Source organism: Neomonachus schauinslandi, chromosome 5 (assembly GCF_002201575.2).
Source record: "Neomonachus schauinslandi chromosome 5, ASM220157v2, whole genome shotgun sequence".
In the NCBI taxonomy this organism is placed as follows: Eukaryota; Metazoa; Chordata; class Mammalia; order Carnivora; family Phocidae; genus Neomonachus; species Neomonachus schauinslandi.
The window spans coordinates 68286933-68304963 of NC_058407.1; the positions used below are offsets into that span (position 1 = coordinate 68286933).

Here is an 18031-nt window from a genome sequence, read left to right on the forward strand (position 1 = left end):
GTGGACTTGAGCCTGAAAACTGCAGAGTAAGGTCCTCGGGCTTGCTGTTCTGGTGATGTGCTCTGGTGCTTCTCCCCTGACTTTGATCAGGGGCAGTGTCGCATGTGATTCAGGAAGTAATGGACCACACTGCCTTAGAGTGTGTTCTAGCACTGCCAATCAGAAGGAAACTTCAGTCACCCCAGACCACAAGCCTGGGATAAGCTGGGAAGAACATAAACAGCTGCAATAAAGCACTTATGTCTCCCTCGCACTGCAGCATTTGAAGTCCCATCACAGGACCACACACTTCATCTTCATAGAAAACCTATAACACGAATAGCAACTATTAGCCCCTTTAAAGAAATGTGCAAACCGAGGCTCAGAGGATTGCATATTATTCGTGGAAGATCATGCCAGACACAGCAAGGTCAGAGAATCCAAATTTCTGAATTCCTTTTTCCATTTTATTAAGCAGATTCACCATAAAATGGAGTAAAAAAAAAAAATCACAATCCATAGTTAATGCAGAAATTTTTCAAAAGGTATCACCTCATATTTCATGGAAATTACATGTTTAAAGTCTTCCTTCTATTTTTCCTCCTAAAAGGGAAATAGTTTTAGAAGAGAAATTATTTTGTTTGGTTCTTCTTCTAAATAGTTTTTCCCAATGGAAATAGAAATTTTTGACACGAGGCAGCCTGGTCTTAATGTCTGGCTTATTTTATTATTTTTTTAGAATTTTCTTATTTTTTAAGTAAGCTCTGTACCCAGCATGGGGCTTGAACTCACAACCCTGAGATCAAAAGTCACATGCATAACCAACTGAGTCAGCCATGCACCCTGATGTTTGGCTTATTCTAATTGTCATATCTAGTGATTACAAATAAATCACTTCTCAAATCTAGATTTTAAAGTTAATGGAATGGGATGCATTTGGTACTTTGTTCTATTAACATTCTAAAATTGAACAGGGGTGGGACGAGGCTAAAAATGGGCTACACAAACCCTTTGGTAGTTACTTAATACTCTTGCAGGATGATCACAGTAGTACCGGTTAAGATATAACTGTTTCCTGTCCCCCGAAAATACTTGTTCTAGGTAAGACACAAAGCTCTCCATAGAAAGGGCAGTAACTGTTGTGACAATCTACCTGCAGTATTTGGAACACATTTGTAGGGGCATGTCCCTGCCTAGTCTTGTTTAGGTAGGGCATCCTTTCCTTTGGTAGGTCTTCTCGTTTACAAGTGAATGGATGAATAAAGCCAATTACGATTAACTGCACTTATGAGAGGTATCAACAAAGATTAACAGGTTTCATTTTTATGAGAGTTATGCTCTTTGTACTCTGAGATTCTCTTATAAACTTATAGGACCTAGAGCTTTCCAGCTACATACTGTACTTAATTAATCCAATGGTTAAAACAGAGGTACTCATCTATCAATGGACAATTGGGTTGCTCCCATATCTTGGCTATTGTAAATAATCTTGCAATAAACAAAGAGGAGCAAAAGTCTTTTTGAATTACTGTTTTGGTTTATTGGGGGGTAAAGAAGATGTGGTATATATATATATAATGGGATATTACTCAGCCATAAAAAAGAATGAAATCTTGTCATTTGCAAAAACATGGATGGACCTAGAGGGTATGTGCTAAGCAAAATAAGTGAGACAGAGAAAGACAAATGTCATATGATTTCACTCATATGTGTAATTTAACAAACAAAACAAACAAAGAGAGACAAACAAAAACCCAGACTCTTAAATACAGAGAACAAATTGAAGGTTGATGGAGGGGACATGGGTGGGGGGATGGGCTAAATGGGTGATGGGTATTAAGGATGGCACTTGTGATGAGCACTGGGTATTATATGTAAGTGATGAACCACTAAATTCTACTCCTGAAACTAATATTACACTATATGTTAACTAACTAGAATTTAAATAAAAACTTGAAACAAAACAAACAAACAAAAGCAAACAAAAAAGACAAACAAAAAAACAGACTCTTAAATACAGAGAACAAAACGGTGGTGCCAGAGGAGAGGTGGGTGGGGGATGGGTGAAACAGACAAAAGAGATTAAGAGTACATTTATCCTGATGAGCACTGAGAAATGTATGAAATTGTGGAATCACTATATTGTATGCCTGAAACTAATATAACACTGTATGTTAACTATACCTGAATAAAAAAAAAAATTAAAGATTTTATTTATTTGACACAGAGAGAGAGAGCGCAAGCAGGGGGAGTGGGAGAGGGAGAAGCAGGCTCCCCGCTGAGCAGGGAGTCTGATGTGGGACTCAATCCCAGGACCCTGGGATCATGACCTGAGCTGAAGGCAGATGCTTAACTGACTGAGCCCACCCAGGCGCCCCCCCCAAAAAAATTTTAATGAAAACAAAAAATGAAAAAAGAAGTTACTCTCTTGACAGATGAACTCAGCATGAAATATGGTTTGTCTGTTTGTTGCAGGCTTATAATAATAATAAATACTAATAATGCAACATTAATTTTATAGGTTCAATGAGGAAAATAAATGTAGAAAACTATTTTAAGAGCCCTAACTACACTTGTGGTGAGCATAGCATAACGTACAGAGATGTTGATTCATTATGTTGTACACCTGAAACTAATGTAAATTGGGTGTCAACTATACTCAAATAAAAAATTAAATTAAATTAAATTAAAATAATATTAATAAAATATTATAAGATGTGAAAAAAAATTTTTAAATAAAAAACAGTTGTTAAAAATATTTCATATGGTCTTCTGAGACAGGCCAGACAACATTCCTTACCTGAAAACTGCACATGTCAAAAACAATAATCTTCACAAAATTATTTAGAACTTCACAAGGAAGTTTCTATTAATGTTATGAATGTATGTTTGTATACTCATACATATACAGATAGATAGGTATATATGTTATAAATAAATATTTCCTGGTGGACAGCCATCACTCATATTATAGTTGCATTAATTTTTCCCCTAAGGTAAACAGATATTGCATACAATCTCTAAATTTATCTGTATTCATGAATTTGTTCCACTCAAGAGAGAAGTAACTCTCTTGCTCTAAACCCTTCAAAAGTAGTGTCTATCCAACATTATGAAAGTTTTCCTCCATCTAATGTTTGAAATGGGTGAAGTTAAAATTTCTTACCATCCAGGCTGTGACAAAGTCCCCCATCCAGGTCCCTACCGCAGCTAATTTCATGAAACTTTCATTTCGGATGCCCATATAGTCTGTAATGATATATGCTCTGTGGAAACAAACACACAAGACATTGTCCATACTGAGAGAGCCATATCAAAGCGTTCTGGTTCAGCAACACGCAAAGGGACTTCCCTCCCTTTCAACAAGCTCTCCTGCCTTTGTCTCATCACATATGCTTACAGATCTGAAAGGCTAGGAAGACTTCTGAGGGTGTCTGGGTCAGTTCCAATTAGATTTGAAGACTGACTGTGGCTCTACCAATTACCATGTGCATTTCATTTTCAAGCTGTAAGACTGACAACAGTTTTTGAAAAATCAAACAGAAATACTCAGTAAAGGCATCATTTCATGCTCACTCAGGTATGCAGAGTGTGGAAACAACTCCTGAATTAGAGTAACTTGAAAGGGAAGAGAAAAGCTCGCTTTTCCTTCAGTTCTGTTGACTCAGAACTATTGAAGAGGTACTGGGTCTAGGCTTTGGATACAATATCATACCTGAATAATGGTCAAAAAATGTCCATTTCAGAAAATTTCCACAGAATAAAGAAACATAGAATTTGACTCAAATACATGTGGTTTAAATTATTACTTAAATAATAACCAGATTTAATTTCATCTCTTTTTGTGTCACAAATTCTTCTGCTTCCTATAACACCAATTCATGTTCTTCATGGTCTAAAGAGAGATTCAAAGGCAAAACTGATCATTAAATACAAGTAACAAGACTATGCTTATTGCATGTAATTTTTATTTCCTTTTCCTCATTTGATATTCAAGAAAATCTAAGAATTATTTTCCTATTGTACAATTTCTCCAGGAAAACTGGGACACAGGGAGATCATTTAACTTGCCCAATCAATACCACACAACTAATGAATGGTAATTAGGAATCAAATTTCTCTCTCTCTCTCTTTCTCTCTCTCCCTCTCAAGTTTTTTTTTTACTCAGATTTTTTTTTACTTTAAATTTTGTTCCTTTTCTTAAACATGATAACACCTGTACAATTTAGAATATTAGTTAACCTTGATTCTTCTTAGATTAACTTTAAAACAAAACACAGTAGAAAATGATACGTTTGTTATTTAGTGAAACTACAAAGAAATAATTTTTTTAAGTCATTGAGAGGTAAATCATCTCCAATTCAGTTGTTTTTTTTTTTCTGGAGTTCTTTCTTATAGTTTTGTTATCCATAAAATAAACAAATATTTAAATAGTTTTACTTAACAAAAATAAACATATGAATTCTTAAAAGCACTTTTTTCCCACATCCTTCATTCACCTACCTTAGAAAATCTTTATAAAAATCTTAAGATCTCACCTCAAAATTCTGAGTCTCTATTCCATAGGTTTCCATAATAACCAAAATAACTAAGCTGCTGGCTTACGATATTCCAGAGACCATTATAAGCCCTTTAAATACAGTGTCTCCAATAGCTTCCATGCCAGCACAATGAAATGTGTTATTATTCCTGTTTCCCAGATATGGAACTGAGGCTTTGGAGAGTTTTTACAACTTTCTCAAGGTCAAGCATCTAGGAAATGGACAAGGTTTGAATCTAAATTTGATTGACTCCCAAATCCAGACACTTAACCACTATGCTATATCTTCTTCCTACAAGGGTTAGTGAGATATAAAAAAAACACAAAGACTATCTACTCTATTCCCCAGTATTTTAGTAGACAATGAAGATCCAGACTTATTTCCTTTGAGGATAATTCATAACAGAAGTCAAGAGTAGTATGCAGAAGCTGCAGCTCGTCGGAGTCACCCTCAAGTCTTGGACCCCCACTGAGTTCACCAATCTAAGCAGCCTCCATGTGAAAGTCCACAAGTTAACTTGGACAGCTCGGTCTTAGTCCCTTCAGTAGCACTACTGGTGAACAGTTCTTGGGCAGTGAACTCAGCGTACTTTAGAGTATCAGCTCTCATAACTGTCCAGCTCTTTCAATAACACTTATTTTGAAGAATGTGTTCAATGACGCATCCCTACATGCCTACTTTGCCAATTAGTTCTAGAATACATTGAGCTAGGGTGGAAATTTCAGGGTACCTTCCTTGTGATAACATAGGTATGTCTAAGAGAAGACATCATTCTCTAATTTCAGTATCTAAAAATAGGGATGAGATGGATAAGCTTGCAGGAGATTAATGATCCAGCCAAGAACAACTAAAAAATATAAATAAAACATAAAATCTGCTTAAAACAACCTGAAAGCTGATTAAGCAATGAGAACTAGAAAAACCAATTTATCAGATTGGAGGGAATTGTGGAAACATTAGCTATATTTTCTCTGGGGACATTTGCTGATTCTGCATGCAAGGCAAGAGGATGAGAATCTAGGCTTTGCCTGGGCAGGGAGGAGTCTCAGTGAGCTGGAGAGACGAACATTAGGAACTTAAGGAACCAAGATCCTCATCTTGGAGGGGCCCAGAAGGAGGCATGATACACAGCTGGGTTTACTTTCAAGACATTTACCAAATTATGAATTATGTTCAGAGGGTAGGCTAAGACACTAAGCAGAAAGTCTCTGAAAAGCACAGCAGAGGTTTGGCAATTTCACCACATTGAGGAGACTATTGTATTTCAGAACCTGCCAGAAGGAATGGCCCAAGAGAATACACAGAGCAATGGGAGGCTAGAGAATACCAGAGATGGATGGGTCCTTACTGAAACTGAATCAGTCCTTACCTACTCCATTCCATGACTGGATTAAGGTGATCAGCTTCTATTCCTCCCATCTAACAGAGGAAAGAGTGAACATTTTCGGGATGAATAAAATATCATCTAGGTCCCCTACACACTTTTATACATAACAACCATCATTCATTTAAAAACTACTAGGATGTCAAGAAACAGGGTTATACCATCGAAAATCAAGAGAAAAAACAATGTCTAAAACTAGGTAATAAGCTCCAAGAGGACAGAAAGTTACTGTGGCCATTCTTTTCACTGTTGATTCCCCAGCACTTAGAGCACCGCCTGCATATAGTATGTTATCAATAAACATTTGCTTACTGTGTGAATTAAGGAAGCAAACCAAATTATTCATATTTTTTTCTATATGGTATGGGTAGATCTATGTATATTAAACCATAGAAACAGTGGTAAAGTAAGATCTGAACTGTGGGCATGTGGTGAGTACTGAATGCTATGGTAACAATGAAGATGAGATAGCACAATTTATGAAATAACTAGTATATATAAAAGTGAAGGGTGATATATAAAAGGTAGTAAGTATTCTAATTTTTGCTGCTTTAGACAAACATACAGAATTACAAATATGCAACCTGTCACAAAAATTTGGAAATACTAGTTCATTGATTTGCATACCCATTAACAGTAACAACATTTCCTGTTCTGGTTATAAAGGACAGAGTGTGCATACATTTATCAGTTTGAATATCACATTGCTCTCTACAAAAGTGAAGTTGTGAAGCTTCATACCCAATGTTTCGGGGAGTGATTGAGAATTAAGTGTTATTTGCTAGGAGGCACCATTAACGTTTTAGTTTTGTTTGGAGTTTTAGCTAATTATTTCAACTATTCATACATCTTTTGTTTGTTTTATACTTTAGCTTGTTATTCCCACTGTGCGTAGGTCTAGAAAATCTTGCAGTTCTATCAGCCTTCCAGGTAAATATCAATCACTGATATTTTCTTTAAAAATTCTAAATGAATTTCTTTACAGGCTGTAACTTCAGTTTTTATTTTTTGAGATCTCAAGTTTAACTGTCAAATCCATAACAGATGTGTGGAAACCTAATATACAGGATCGTGGAAATGTTCATAATTATCAAAGCAGCCTGAAAAGCTATCAAGACTATCGCACCTAGTGAAAACCATGTGCTAAATGGGCATACACTAATCAGATTCTAACGTGGGCTAAATAGTCAATAAAACCATAATCTAGTATATTGCCCTTACAGGTAACAGTCTTGCTCACTAGCAACAAAAGTTCCAGTTCACTTCAGTCTATTACTTATATGTACATGGATGGAGTCAGTGTCAGATGATTTAGGAGTTGAGTCTCTGAAAGTTTAACAGGAGGCAGTAAACATAGATCACCAAACCAATATGGATTCATGCTTCACTGAAGATCCATCTGTGCCCAGCTGGATTCATAATGTCACAGCTGTCTCTCCCAGCCATGTTTGGGCAACATAAACAAGACTGGGGGCTTCATACACAAGTAAATCATGGATAAGGAGTTGACGTAACATGAGTATAGTCTTGCATTAAACACAATGAAACTAAAGCAAAAATTCTAAGCATTCTTGTGACATTGAGGAAAAAAAATCTGTCACTACAAAGCACCAAGAATTAAACCTAGATTTATTATATTAACTCTCTCTCACTCTTCTTGTGTTTGTGAGGAAATGATTAACAGACTTCAATCTAGTCACTTAGTGAACTATTATCCAAATAAACATATTTTAGGGGTGCCTGGGTGGCTCAGATCATGATCCCAGGGTCCTGGGATCGAGCCCCGCATCGGGCTCCCTGCTCTGCGGGAAGCCTGCTTCTCCCTCTCCCACTCCCCCTGCTTGTGTTCCCTCTTTTCCTGTGTCTCTCTGTCAATCAATAAATAAAATCTTAAAAAAAAAAAAACACCAAATAACCACATTTTAGTATTTTTGCTCAAAATTCTTAGTTTTTGCTTATTGAAAGGCTTATTTTTTAAAAGATTTTATTTATTTATTTATTTATTTATTTGACAGAGAGAGAGAGACAGTGAGAGAGGGAACACAAGCAGGGGGAGTGGGAGAGGGAGAAGCAGGCTTCCCGCTGAGCAGGAGCCCGATGTGTGGCTCAATCCCAGGACCCTGGGATCATGACCTAAGCCAAAGGCAGATGCTTGACAACTGAGCCACCCAGGCGCCCCTATTGAAAGGCTTTGATGGAATTCAATACACGTGTATGAACCTTCCAGGCAAGAGCTACGGTATGAACCTATGAAACAAGATGCATTGGAATGTCAAAATCCTGCAGACAATTATTAGAAGTAGCCTGGAATAATTAAAATTGCATCTGGACCTAAAATGCTTACAGATAAAATGCTACCTCAAATTTCTCAACTTCAGCCATATATACCTTCTAATTTTTATAAGGGAAGACATATATAAAAAGACTGCAGATGGAGTTTTCATTGAACAAACTCACCCTGTCTGTGAATACATTCACCATACATCACCCATTCCTTTCATCCCTTGCTTTGCTTCAGCCCATTCAGTGAAACTCATCTGTACTAGATATAGACACCTTAGTATATCAGCAATTCCTCCCCCTCGTTTACTCCTAACATTTGATTAATCACTAAGATTACTTCTGAAAGGCTCTCAAATCTATGCTGTTTTTCTGTCATCACTACTACCAATGTCTTAATCCTGTTCATAAACTCCTCTAACCTAAATTAAAGCAATGGCCTCCTATTTCTCTGTGACTATCTTCCTCTTATTTCAGACTCTGCATTGCTACTGTAGTGACCCCTGGGGAAGGAATACATTATAACAAAGAGCAGGAGTCCTAGAACCAGAAAGTCATGGGTTTGCAAACTACCTTCCACTTTATGACGTGGGAAAAATGATCAACTTATTCCCTTATCTGTAGAATGGGGATAAAAATATCTATTTCTCACACAGGTTTCCTGAGGATTACCATTATTACATTTTTGAAATAAGAATGTAAAGTTTCTCACACAATTTCATAATAGGCATGTAAAACATGGCAGACCTCTAGCCTACTGACTCCCACTTTCTAAAATAATACAGTGGCTCCCACTGTCACAGAGTAGAGCATGGATAAGAAGACTGTCCACTCTCTGCCAAGCCATGCTTTCATTCAGACACCTCTCTTTTCATGTCACAACCTCCTTTTATTAGACCCTCCACCTCACCACGAAATCAATCTCACCAAACACCCAACTATTCTATAATGTGCCTTAGTATCCTTTTTTTTTTTTTTACGTTAGTATCTTTGTGTGCAATGTTCTTTGTTTGGAATGCCATCCACTTTCCTCTGGCCTGAGATCACTAACTCAACCTAGCCACTGAGAAATCTCCTGCCATTACCCCTGAAAGCCATCCCTTCCCTGGTATTACCATAACTCTTTGAATATACTTCAGTATTAAATCATCTTCCTCAAGTATTTTAATGATTTTCTCACATTGCCCCTCTCTCCCACAAGACTTAGCTGATCAAGGATAAAGAACATGTTTCATTTGGCCAAGCAGGTAAATTTTTTTCCCAGCTTATAGTATGACTTAGGGATGTAATAAATATTTAAATGAATTAAGTAGTCAATTGATTAATTTAAAATTACTTAGATTATCTGACATCAGGGCCAAACTAGGAAGAGGACAAAAGGATAAAAGATAAAAAAAGAATCTGCAATATAAGATAAACTAAAAATAAACATCAAAGACGAGTAGGCCATGTAATTATTATGTTCTAACAAAGAACAGAATATCATTGTATCATTTTTATTATCTCTTCTAGAATAAAAAGCTAGAGGCAAGGATTTAAGCAAATCAAAATGAAGAATACATCCCTGACTTTCTGCAATTACATGTTGTAAATTAATTTGAATGTAATTTAGTTGACTAATAATGAAAAAAAGTAAAATATTGTAAAATGCATGGTATCTATAGAATCTTATTATTTAAAAGAATCTTTTTAAATTAAAAATAGAACTACCATATATATGATCCAGTAATTCCACTACTGGGCATTTACCCATAGAATATGAAAACACTAGTTCAAAAAAATATATGAACTCCTATATTTAATGCAACATTATTTACAATGGCCAAATTGAGGAAGCAGCCCAAGTGTCCATCCATAGATGAATGGACAAAGAAGATGTGGAATATTACTCAGCCATGACAAAGAATGAAATCTTGCCATTTGCGACACTGATGGATCTAGAGAGTATAATAAATAGAAAATAAATAAATCAGAGAAAGACAAACATCATATAATTTCACTCATATGTGGAATTTAAAAACAAAACAAATGAGCAAAGAAAAAAGAGACAAGCCAGATAAAAGACTCTTAAATACAGAGAACAGACTGATGGTTACCAGAGGGGAGGTGGGTGGAGGAGAAGGGTGAAATAGGTGATGGGGATTAAAGAGTACACTTACCATGATGAGCACTGAGTAATGTATATAATTCCTGAGTCACTATATTGTACCCCTGAAACTAATATAACACTCTATGTTATTTATACCAGAATTAAAATTAAAAATAATAAAAAATAAGTAAGTTATGGGGTTGTGATGTACAGTATGGTAACTATACTTAATAATACTGTATTGGATATTTGAAAGTTGCTAAGAGTGTAGATCTTTTTTTAAAAAGATTGTATTTATTTATTTGAGAGGGCAAGAGAGCACAAGTGGCAGGGGGAGTGGGGATAGAGGGAGAGTTAGTAGAGGGAGAGGGAGAAGCAGACTCTCCGCTGAGCAGGGACCCCAACCCCAACACAGGAGCCAGGGATCGTGACCTGACCCAAAGGCAGATGCTTAACCAACTGAGCCACCCAGACACCCCAAGAGTGTAGTTCTTAAAAATTCTCAACACAAGAAAAAAAAATTATAACTATGTATGGCGATAGATGTTAACTAAGGTTATTGTGGTCATCATTTTGCAGTATATACAAATATCAAATCATTATGTTGTACACCTGAAACTAATATAATGTTATATATCACTTATACCTCAATAAAAAATTAACAGAAAGATGGCAAAAAAATAGTAAGTAAAAAAATAAAAGAATCCTTTTAAATGAGACTAGATATCAATATGTAGCTTTGTGCACCAATTTGCTGGCACCAACAATACAAGAGCTATACAGTAAAATCCATTTCTTTTATTCATGTGAAAAAAGAAAGCAAATTTATTTCACTGCCTTTCAAATGGATACTGCCAGCCTACATTTGTTGTTTGTTCTGTGAAGGCAAAATTTAGAAGTTTACCAGGCTATAAAATAATACAGCCTTAAAACTAATTTTAAAGTTACAGAATTTTTGTGTTATACCCCAAGTTTCTATCTTACTTCACTTTTTTTTCCTCACCTTCACAAATACTCCAGGAATATACAATCGAATTGGATGCCCAAAATGGGCCTATCTTCTACTTCTAGTGAATTAAACACAGCCAAGACAACGTATCTTTTCCAAAGTCACTGGAAAAACAATAGAAACAATAAAAATGTAAAATCCTGAACTTTTTGCTAAGAGAGCTCCAATAAATCCCCACAGGAATCCAGAGAGCCACATATTACTTAAAATTAATTTCATATCTAACTTGATCACATTTTAATGTTAAATAACATTCAATGTGTTTATAACTATTCAGCTAAAATATATCTGAATTGTAAAGTGAATTGCGAGCTGAGCCAGAATGGCATTAATTAATTTATCTTACATAATGATGCTTCCTTCCAAATTAATTAGGGAGGCATAAAATAACTTATAAATTCTGCTAAGATTCTGATGCTGCTCAAAGAAGAACAAAAAGCAAGTTCACTTTTAATGGATGTTTTTCAATGAAGGTAAGTGTTCAGGGCTGTTAAAAGGTCAAAATAGGTAAGAAATAATGGAACAAAAATGCTGGGACATAAATACAATAATTAACTTTGGGCAGAAACTATAATTTTTCCACTGTGTCTAATAAAATAAAGAAACATGAAAAATGAGACTGTCTTTCTACTCCTTACAAAATTTTCAAATTCAAAGCATACTTGCTTGGTGATAGTATGATAATCATTCTTTTTTTTTTTAAGATTTTATTTATTTATTTGAGAGAGAGAGAATGAGAGAGAGAAAGCACATGAGAGGGGGGAGGGTCAGAGGGAGAAGCAGACTCCCCGCCGAGCAGGGAGCCCGATGCGGGACTCGATCCCGGGACTCCAGGATCATGACCTGAGCCGAAGGCAGTGGCTTAACCAACTGAGCCACCCAGGCGCCCTGATAATCATTCTTTTCCTTCTCTTCTCCTTCCCCTCCCCCTCCCCTTCTCCTTCTCTTTCTACTCCTCCTCCTTCTTTTGGCTGTGAATTCAATCACCTCTCATTCTCTTCCCCATGGCTGGCTACCCAACACTATTTCCCAGTCACTTATTCTCTATTCTTGTTGAAGACATTTTAGGCTCTAGTTATAGGAAGGGGGAAGGGGGCTATTTTCTCAACCAAAAACCCTTCTTGCAGCATGTGAATTTATATTAGATAAGCACCTACCTTATTTCTTTTTTTAACAGCCCTGAACACTTACCTTCATTGAAAAACATCCATTAAAAGTGAACTTGCCTTTTGTTCTTCTTTGAGCAGCATCAGAATCTTAGCAGAATTTATAAGTTATTTTATGCCTCCCTAATTAATTTGGAAGGAAGCATCATTATGTAAGATAAATTAATTAATGCCATTCTGGCTCAGCTCGCAATTCACTTTACAATTCAGATATATTTTAGCTGAATAGTTATAAACACATTGAATGTTATTTAACATTAAAATGTGATCAAGTTAGATATGAAATTAATTTTAAGTAATATGTGGCTCTCTGGATTCCTGTGGGGATTTATTGGAGCTCTCTTAGCAAAAAGTTCAGGATTTTACATTTTTATTGTTTCTATTGTTTTTCCAGTGACTTTGGAAAAGATTATTTTACCTCAGGACTCAGCAACCGCAAGTATGTGCCATACCACATGGTTCGCACTCTGACTTACTAAACTTACTAAACTTACTAAACTTGCGTTAGAATAATAACCGTCAGGGGCGCCTGGGTGGCTCAGTTGGTTAAGCAACTGCCTTCGGCTCAGGTCATGATCCTGGAGTCCCGGGATCGAGTCCCACATCGGGCTCCCTGCTCAGCAGGGAGTCTGCTTCTCCCTCTGACCCTCTTCCCTCTCGTGCTCTCTGTCTCTCATTCTCTCTCTCTCAAATAAATTAAAAAAAAAAGGAAAAAAAATTTAAAAATCTGCTTTTGAATATTTAGTTCAATTTTAACAATACGAGAATCTTGTAAATCCTTTGAGAAAGGGATGCCATTAAATTGGCTAAAAGAAGAGTCACCAGTGTGGCTGATAAACGGATGTTCATTTTCAAATGGGGACTCCTAAGAAGAACAAGAATAAATGCATTGCGCCCACTCTTTACCCCACTGCCTAAGACAACAGGGAGACTTTTAAATCTCAGTGTACTATTCACATGAACAAAATTCGTAAGTGTGCTGAAGTTCCGAACAGCACCAGTTAAAAAATGGGCATACAAGCTCTAGATAAAACCAATCTGTTAGAATGTGTCTCCATTTCATGAGATGTGGGGCACACTAGGAGAGTGTCAAACAAGTGACAATAAATGGTGGAGTAGCTGTGTGTTTAATAGATAAAAAGCTAGATAAAAAGGTTACATCTCTTAGCTTGCTGGTCTAAAAGGAACCTGATTTTGAAATAAAAAGTGTTGACAAAAGACAAAATAAAGATAGATAAAGTGTAGCTTAGACAGAGTGGAGGTTGCACTTTTGACATATCAAAGATTTTTACTGGGCTGCTACAAAGTGTCAGCAGAAGGTAACAAAAAGATCAGATGAAGCCGACATCACTTAGTGTAAAATAAAGAGCTGGAGAGAGTTTCACAGTAGCTTGGGAGGGGAGCCCTGGAATTGAGTTTGCCAATGATATGAGTGACTTGGGGTAGCAGATTTAGGACTCAAAAACTTTCCAGGTGTCCAATTCTCTTGGGATGCTAAAGAGCACACACCTTTCACCCACAGCCAGCTCTGCACTTAGACCCTTTGTGTAAGAGCCAAGCCCACGGGGCATTTCTTTATCCTAACAATGCCTAAGTATTATCAAATGCCCTTCAAATTAGAAATGACATGATTCTTATTGCTCCATAAATTGGCTCTGCAATTTTCCTAATTATATAGCTTCATTTGATTTAACAATAAAGAATTTCATTCTCTGCTTTGCAATGCGTGCTCTACAAGCTATATCACACCAGCCTATGGTATGGGAAAAAAAAAAAGGAAATAAAGCCAAATTTCCACCCACCTTGTGAGCATTTCAGGCCCATCAAGTTCCTCCCAAATAATTCAATGAGTTTTCAGGGAGTTGTGCTGTTGAAACAAGTACTTTCAGCTACCACGGTGCTATTTTCCAGTTAATACTGCCAAAGATGGCTCCAAAGATATCCTCTCTTCTAGTGAGGCCCACCAAAGTCTCTGTTACTGCTACTCATGACGTCAGTGTGTACCAAGGCCCAAAGATACTGATGTCTGTGCCAATGACAAGGAAGATATCGTTGCAGGTTCTATTATGGCGACCTATGTCACTTTCACCAGACGCCAATATCCACAGTGCTGCTGATTCCTTACAACCCCAATTACCCACAGAGATGATGGAGAAATGCCTCTTTTAACTTTTACTTGCTCATGTACAATAGCCTCATACCTCTGGATTCAGATGGGGCTAGGAATAAAATATGTTGTGCTTTATTCATAATACTTCCTTCCAACACCTGACCATTGTCCTTGAACTAAATGTCCCTGCTTCAGCAGGGACACCTAACTTAGACCTTATTTCTCAGGAGCTTCTTTTGGGGCCCCATGTCACAGTAGTTCAGAGGCAGGGTTACATGTGTGAAGATAGGTTTCCCCTCTCCAGAAGGTACAGTCTAGGAATAAAAGAATCAAATCTGCAGAGTAGAAAAAGAGATGACAGAAAATGAGAAATTTTAATAAAATTTTGGAAAGAAAATTAAGGGATGGCAATGAACATGGTTTTAGCTTTTTCTGTATGATTAAATCTTTCTGGGATGTACATTAAGGAGGGAGCTAAATTCTGCCTCTGAACCTCAACAATACTCAAGAACAGAAGGCTCAGAACTTCAGAAGGGGATAGAGGGGAAGGACAGAACTGAAAACAGAAGTTGGAAATCCTGCATGATGAGAAGTTAGACTACCAGGCACACTCCCTCAGCCAATAAAACTGGGAAATGACTTTCACCCCACCTAATGAAGATGGACATATGCTATCTGGAGAAGTTCAGGCAAAGAGTTAGACATTTTAGTTAAAATAGGAACTATAAAAATACAAATTTGTATATAATATTATAATTAATATATGTATATTGTACTATATATAATAATATATATAATACTGTATATGATATAGAATATCTATAATATTGTATATAATATTATAAGTTATATAATATTATATATCTGTGAGTCCCATTACCCACAATGCTGTTTGTCTGGGTTGAAAACATCTCAAAGACCAGCCTTGCCCTCCCCAAAAAGCTTATTAACAATTGAGGTCTCCCAGTGAAACAGCTAAATGCTCATCAACCACAGCCCCCTTCCTCAAGAACTTCCTGTCATAAGCTTGTCTGTGCACAGAGACTTTCTACTCATCTTCTCATTGTCCCCTCTTAAAAATGAGCAGAGGTTGGACATTATCATATATTTGAGAAAAATCTCTAACAAGAAAAAAAAGCTCAAAACTAAACAAAAATGAGGCACCCAGAGAAATAGACAATGCAGAAACCAGAGGAAAAGTGTGAGAACAGAATAAAGATATTTTTCACACCTCCAAAGTCAAAATTCAAATATATGCTGTCATTAAAAAAACACATCTAAAACTAAGGCTACTTAAAGGTTGAAAGTAAGAGAGTAAAAAAAAATTAAGCTGAAAAAGATAGCATGCAAACAATGACAAAAAAAATATATAGCTATTATGTATGTAAAATATATAGCTGGCATAACTATGATTATATCAAATTTTAAAGGCAAAACATACTATTATAGATTAAGAGGGAATCTTACTAATGACAAAAGGTTCAGCTCATCAGGAAGATACAATGTGCCCTTACAATATAGAAACTTAAAATAAATTGACAAAGGGGTAAGAAAAAGTAGATAAGTTCACACAGGTAATAGAAGATACCAACATATTTCTCTCAATAACCAATGAAACCAGCAGACAAAAAAATCAGTAAGGACATAAAGGATTTGAATGAGAGAATTAGCCAACTCTATCTAATGGATATACATAAATGACTAACACCACAACTACAGAATATACATTCTTTTAATGCAATAGGAACATTTAGAAATATAGACCGTAAACAACGCCACAAAGCAAGTTTCAAAAACTTTTAAATGACTGAATCTTACAGAGGATAGTCTTTGACCATAATGTAACTACATTACAAATCAATAATAAAAAGATAACTGGACAATCCCCAGATCTTTGGAAACCAAGAGACACGTGCCCAAATCACATGTGAGTTAAAACAGAAATCTTGGTGGGAAAGGGAAAATATTTTGAACTGGATAGTAATGAAAATATTGTGAGGCTAAAACAATGCTTAAACTTTTAATTTTAACATATTAGAAAAGAAGAAATGCTAAATAAACTAATGAATTCAGAATTTCCTCAAGAAATTAGAGAAAAAAACAAAAGAAGCCCAAAAGATAAAAATAGTTAAAAATTTAAATAGAATAGGGGCGCCTGGGTGGCTCAGTCGGTTAAGCAGCTGCCTTCAGCTCAGGTCATGATCCCAGGGTCCTGGGATCGAGCCCCGCATCAGGCTCCTTGCTCAGCAGAGAGCCTGCCTCTCCCTCTCCCTCTGCCTGCCTGCCGCTCCCCCCACTTGCGCTCTCTCTATCTCTCTCTCCGTGTCAAATAAATAAATAAAATCTTAAATAGAATTTAATTAAACAAGTAGTAAGAAAACAGAAACAATACAGTGGATAGACAAAGTTGGTCCTGTGAAAAGACCTAAAATTGATTACTCTCTAGCAAGACTGATCAAAATACCAAGAAAGAAGGCACCAACAGCCAATGTCAGAAATGAAGAAGGGACATTGCTACAGATCCTGCAGAGATTAAACAGATAGAGTGCATTTTAACAAATTTAGATAAAAACAAATTTCTAGAAAAACTTTTATGAATTATCAAAAGGTACGTAGGAATAAAAAGCACTAAAAATAGATTTATAAGTATTCACAAAATTGAATTTATAATTAGAAACCTTCCCACAAGAAAATTCTAAGCCCAGATGTATACATGGGCACCAAGAGAGATGTGCAGAGATGTTTATAGCACGTTATTTATAATAGCCTCAAACTGGAAACAGCCTGAATATCTATCAACAGAAGAAAAGATAAATATATCATGGATTTGTCATGCAACAGAGACTATTCAACAATGAAAACAAACCACTCTGATACAAAGCCTGGATGGATCTCAGAAACCATGACATAAATGAGGCCAGACAAAAAAGAGAGCTTACTGTATAATTACAAGTATATGAAGCTCAGAAATAGCAAAGCTAAACTGTAGTAATTGGGGAAGTATTATAAGCAAGAATGAAGAGCATAAAAGTGAGATAGTGCTTACTTTGGAGAGAGGGCAGGATAGAGGGGTTTATTACCAGGAAAGACAGCCACAGGACATCTGGGATGCTGGCAATGTGCTTGTGTTTAACGTGAATGGTGATAACATGGATCACATGGGTGTTCACTTAAAAATATTTTATAACAATTTGCTATGCAATGATTAAGCTGTACATATGTGTTCTATGTACTTTTGTGTAGGTATGTTATTTCCATAATTTTTAAATGACAAAAACAATCATTATTATAGAAGAGGCTTAAGAAATGATTGCTATTGGGACACCTGGGTGGCTCAGTTGGTTAAGCCTCTGCCTTTGGCTCAGGTCATGATCCCAGGGTCCTGAAACTGAGCCTGCTCAGGGCTAGGGCTCCCTGCTCAGCGGGAAGTCTGCTTCTCCTCCCCTGTTGCTCCTTCCCCCCATGCTCTCTCT

The 18031-nt window shown here is 36.4% G+C and overlaps 1 protein-coding gene across 3 annotated transcripts in view; it reads right to left on the reverse strand.

Moving 5' to 3' along the window:
• Window positions 1–18031, reverse strand: part of TMEM117 (transmembrane protein 117) — a 478296-nt gene that overhangs the window by 228702 nt on the left and 231563 nt on the right. For 2 of the 3 annotated variants that reach the window (XM_044914873.1, XM_021704760.2), the window contains exon 4: window positions 3146–3245. The exons of the other annotated variant lie outside the window; for it this stretch is intronic. In XM_044914873.1, the coding sequence (XP_044770808.1) occupies window positions 3146–3245 (100 nt within the window). The remainder of the gene's footprint in view (window positions 1–3145; window positions 3246–18031) is intronic. 3 annotated transcript variants of the gene reach the window in all.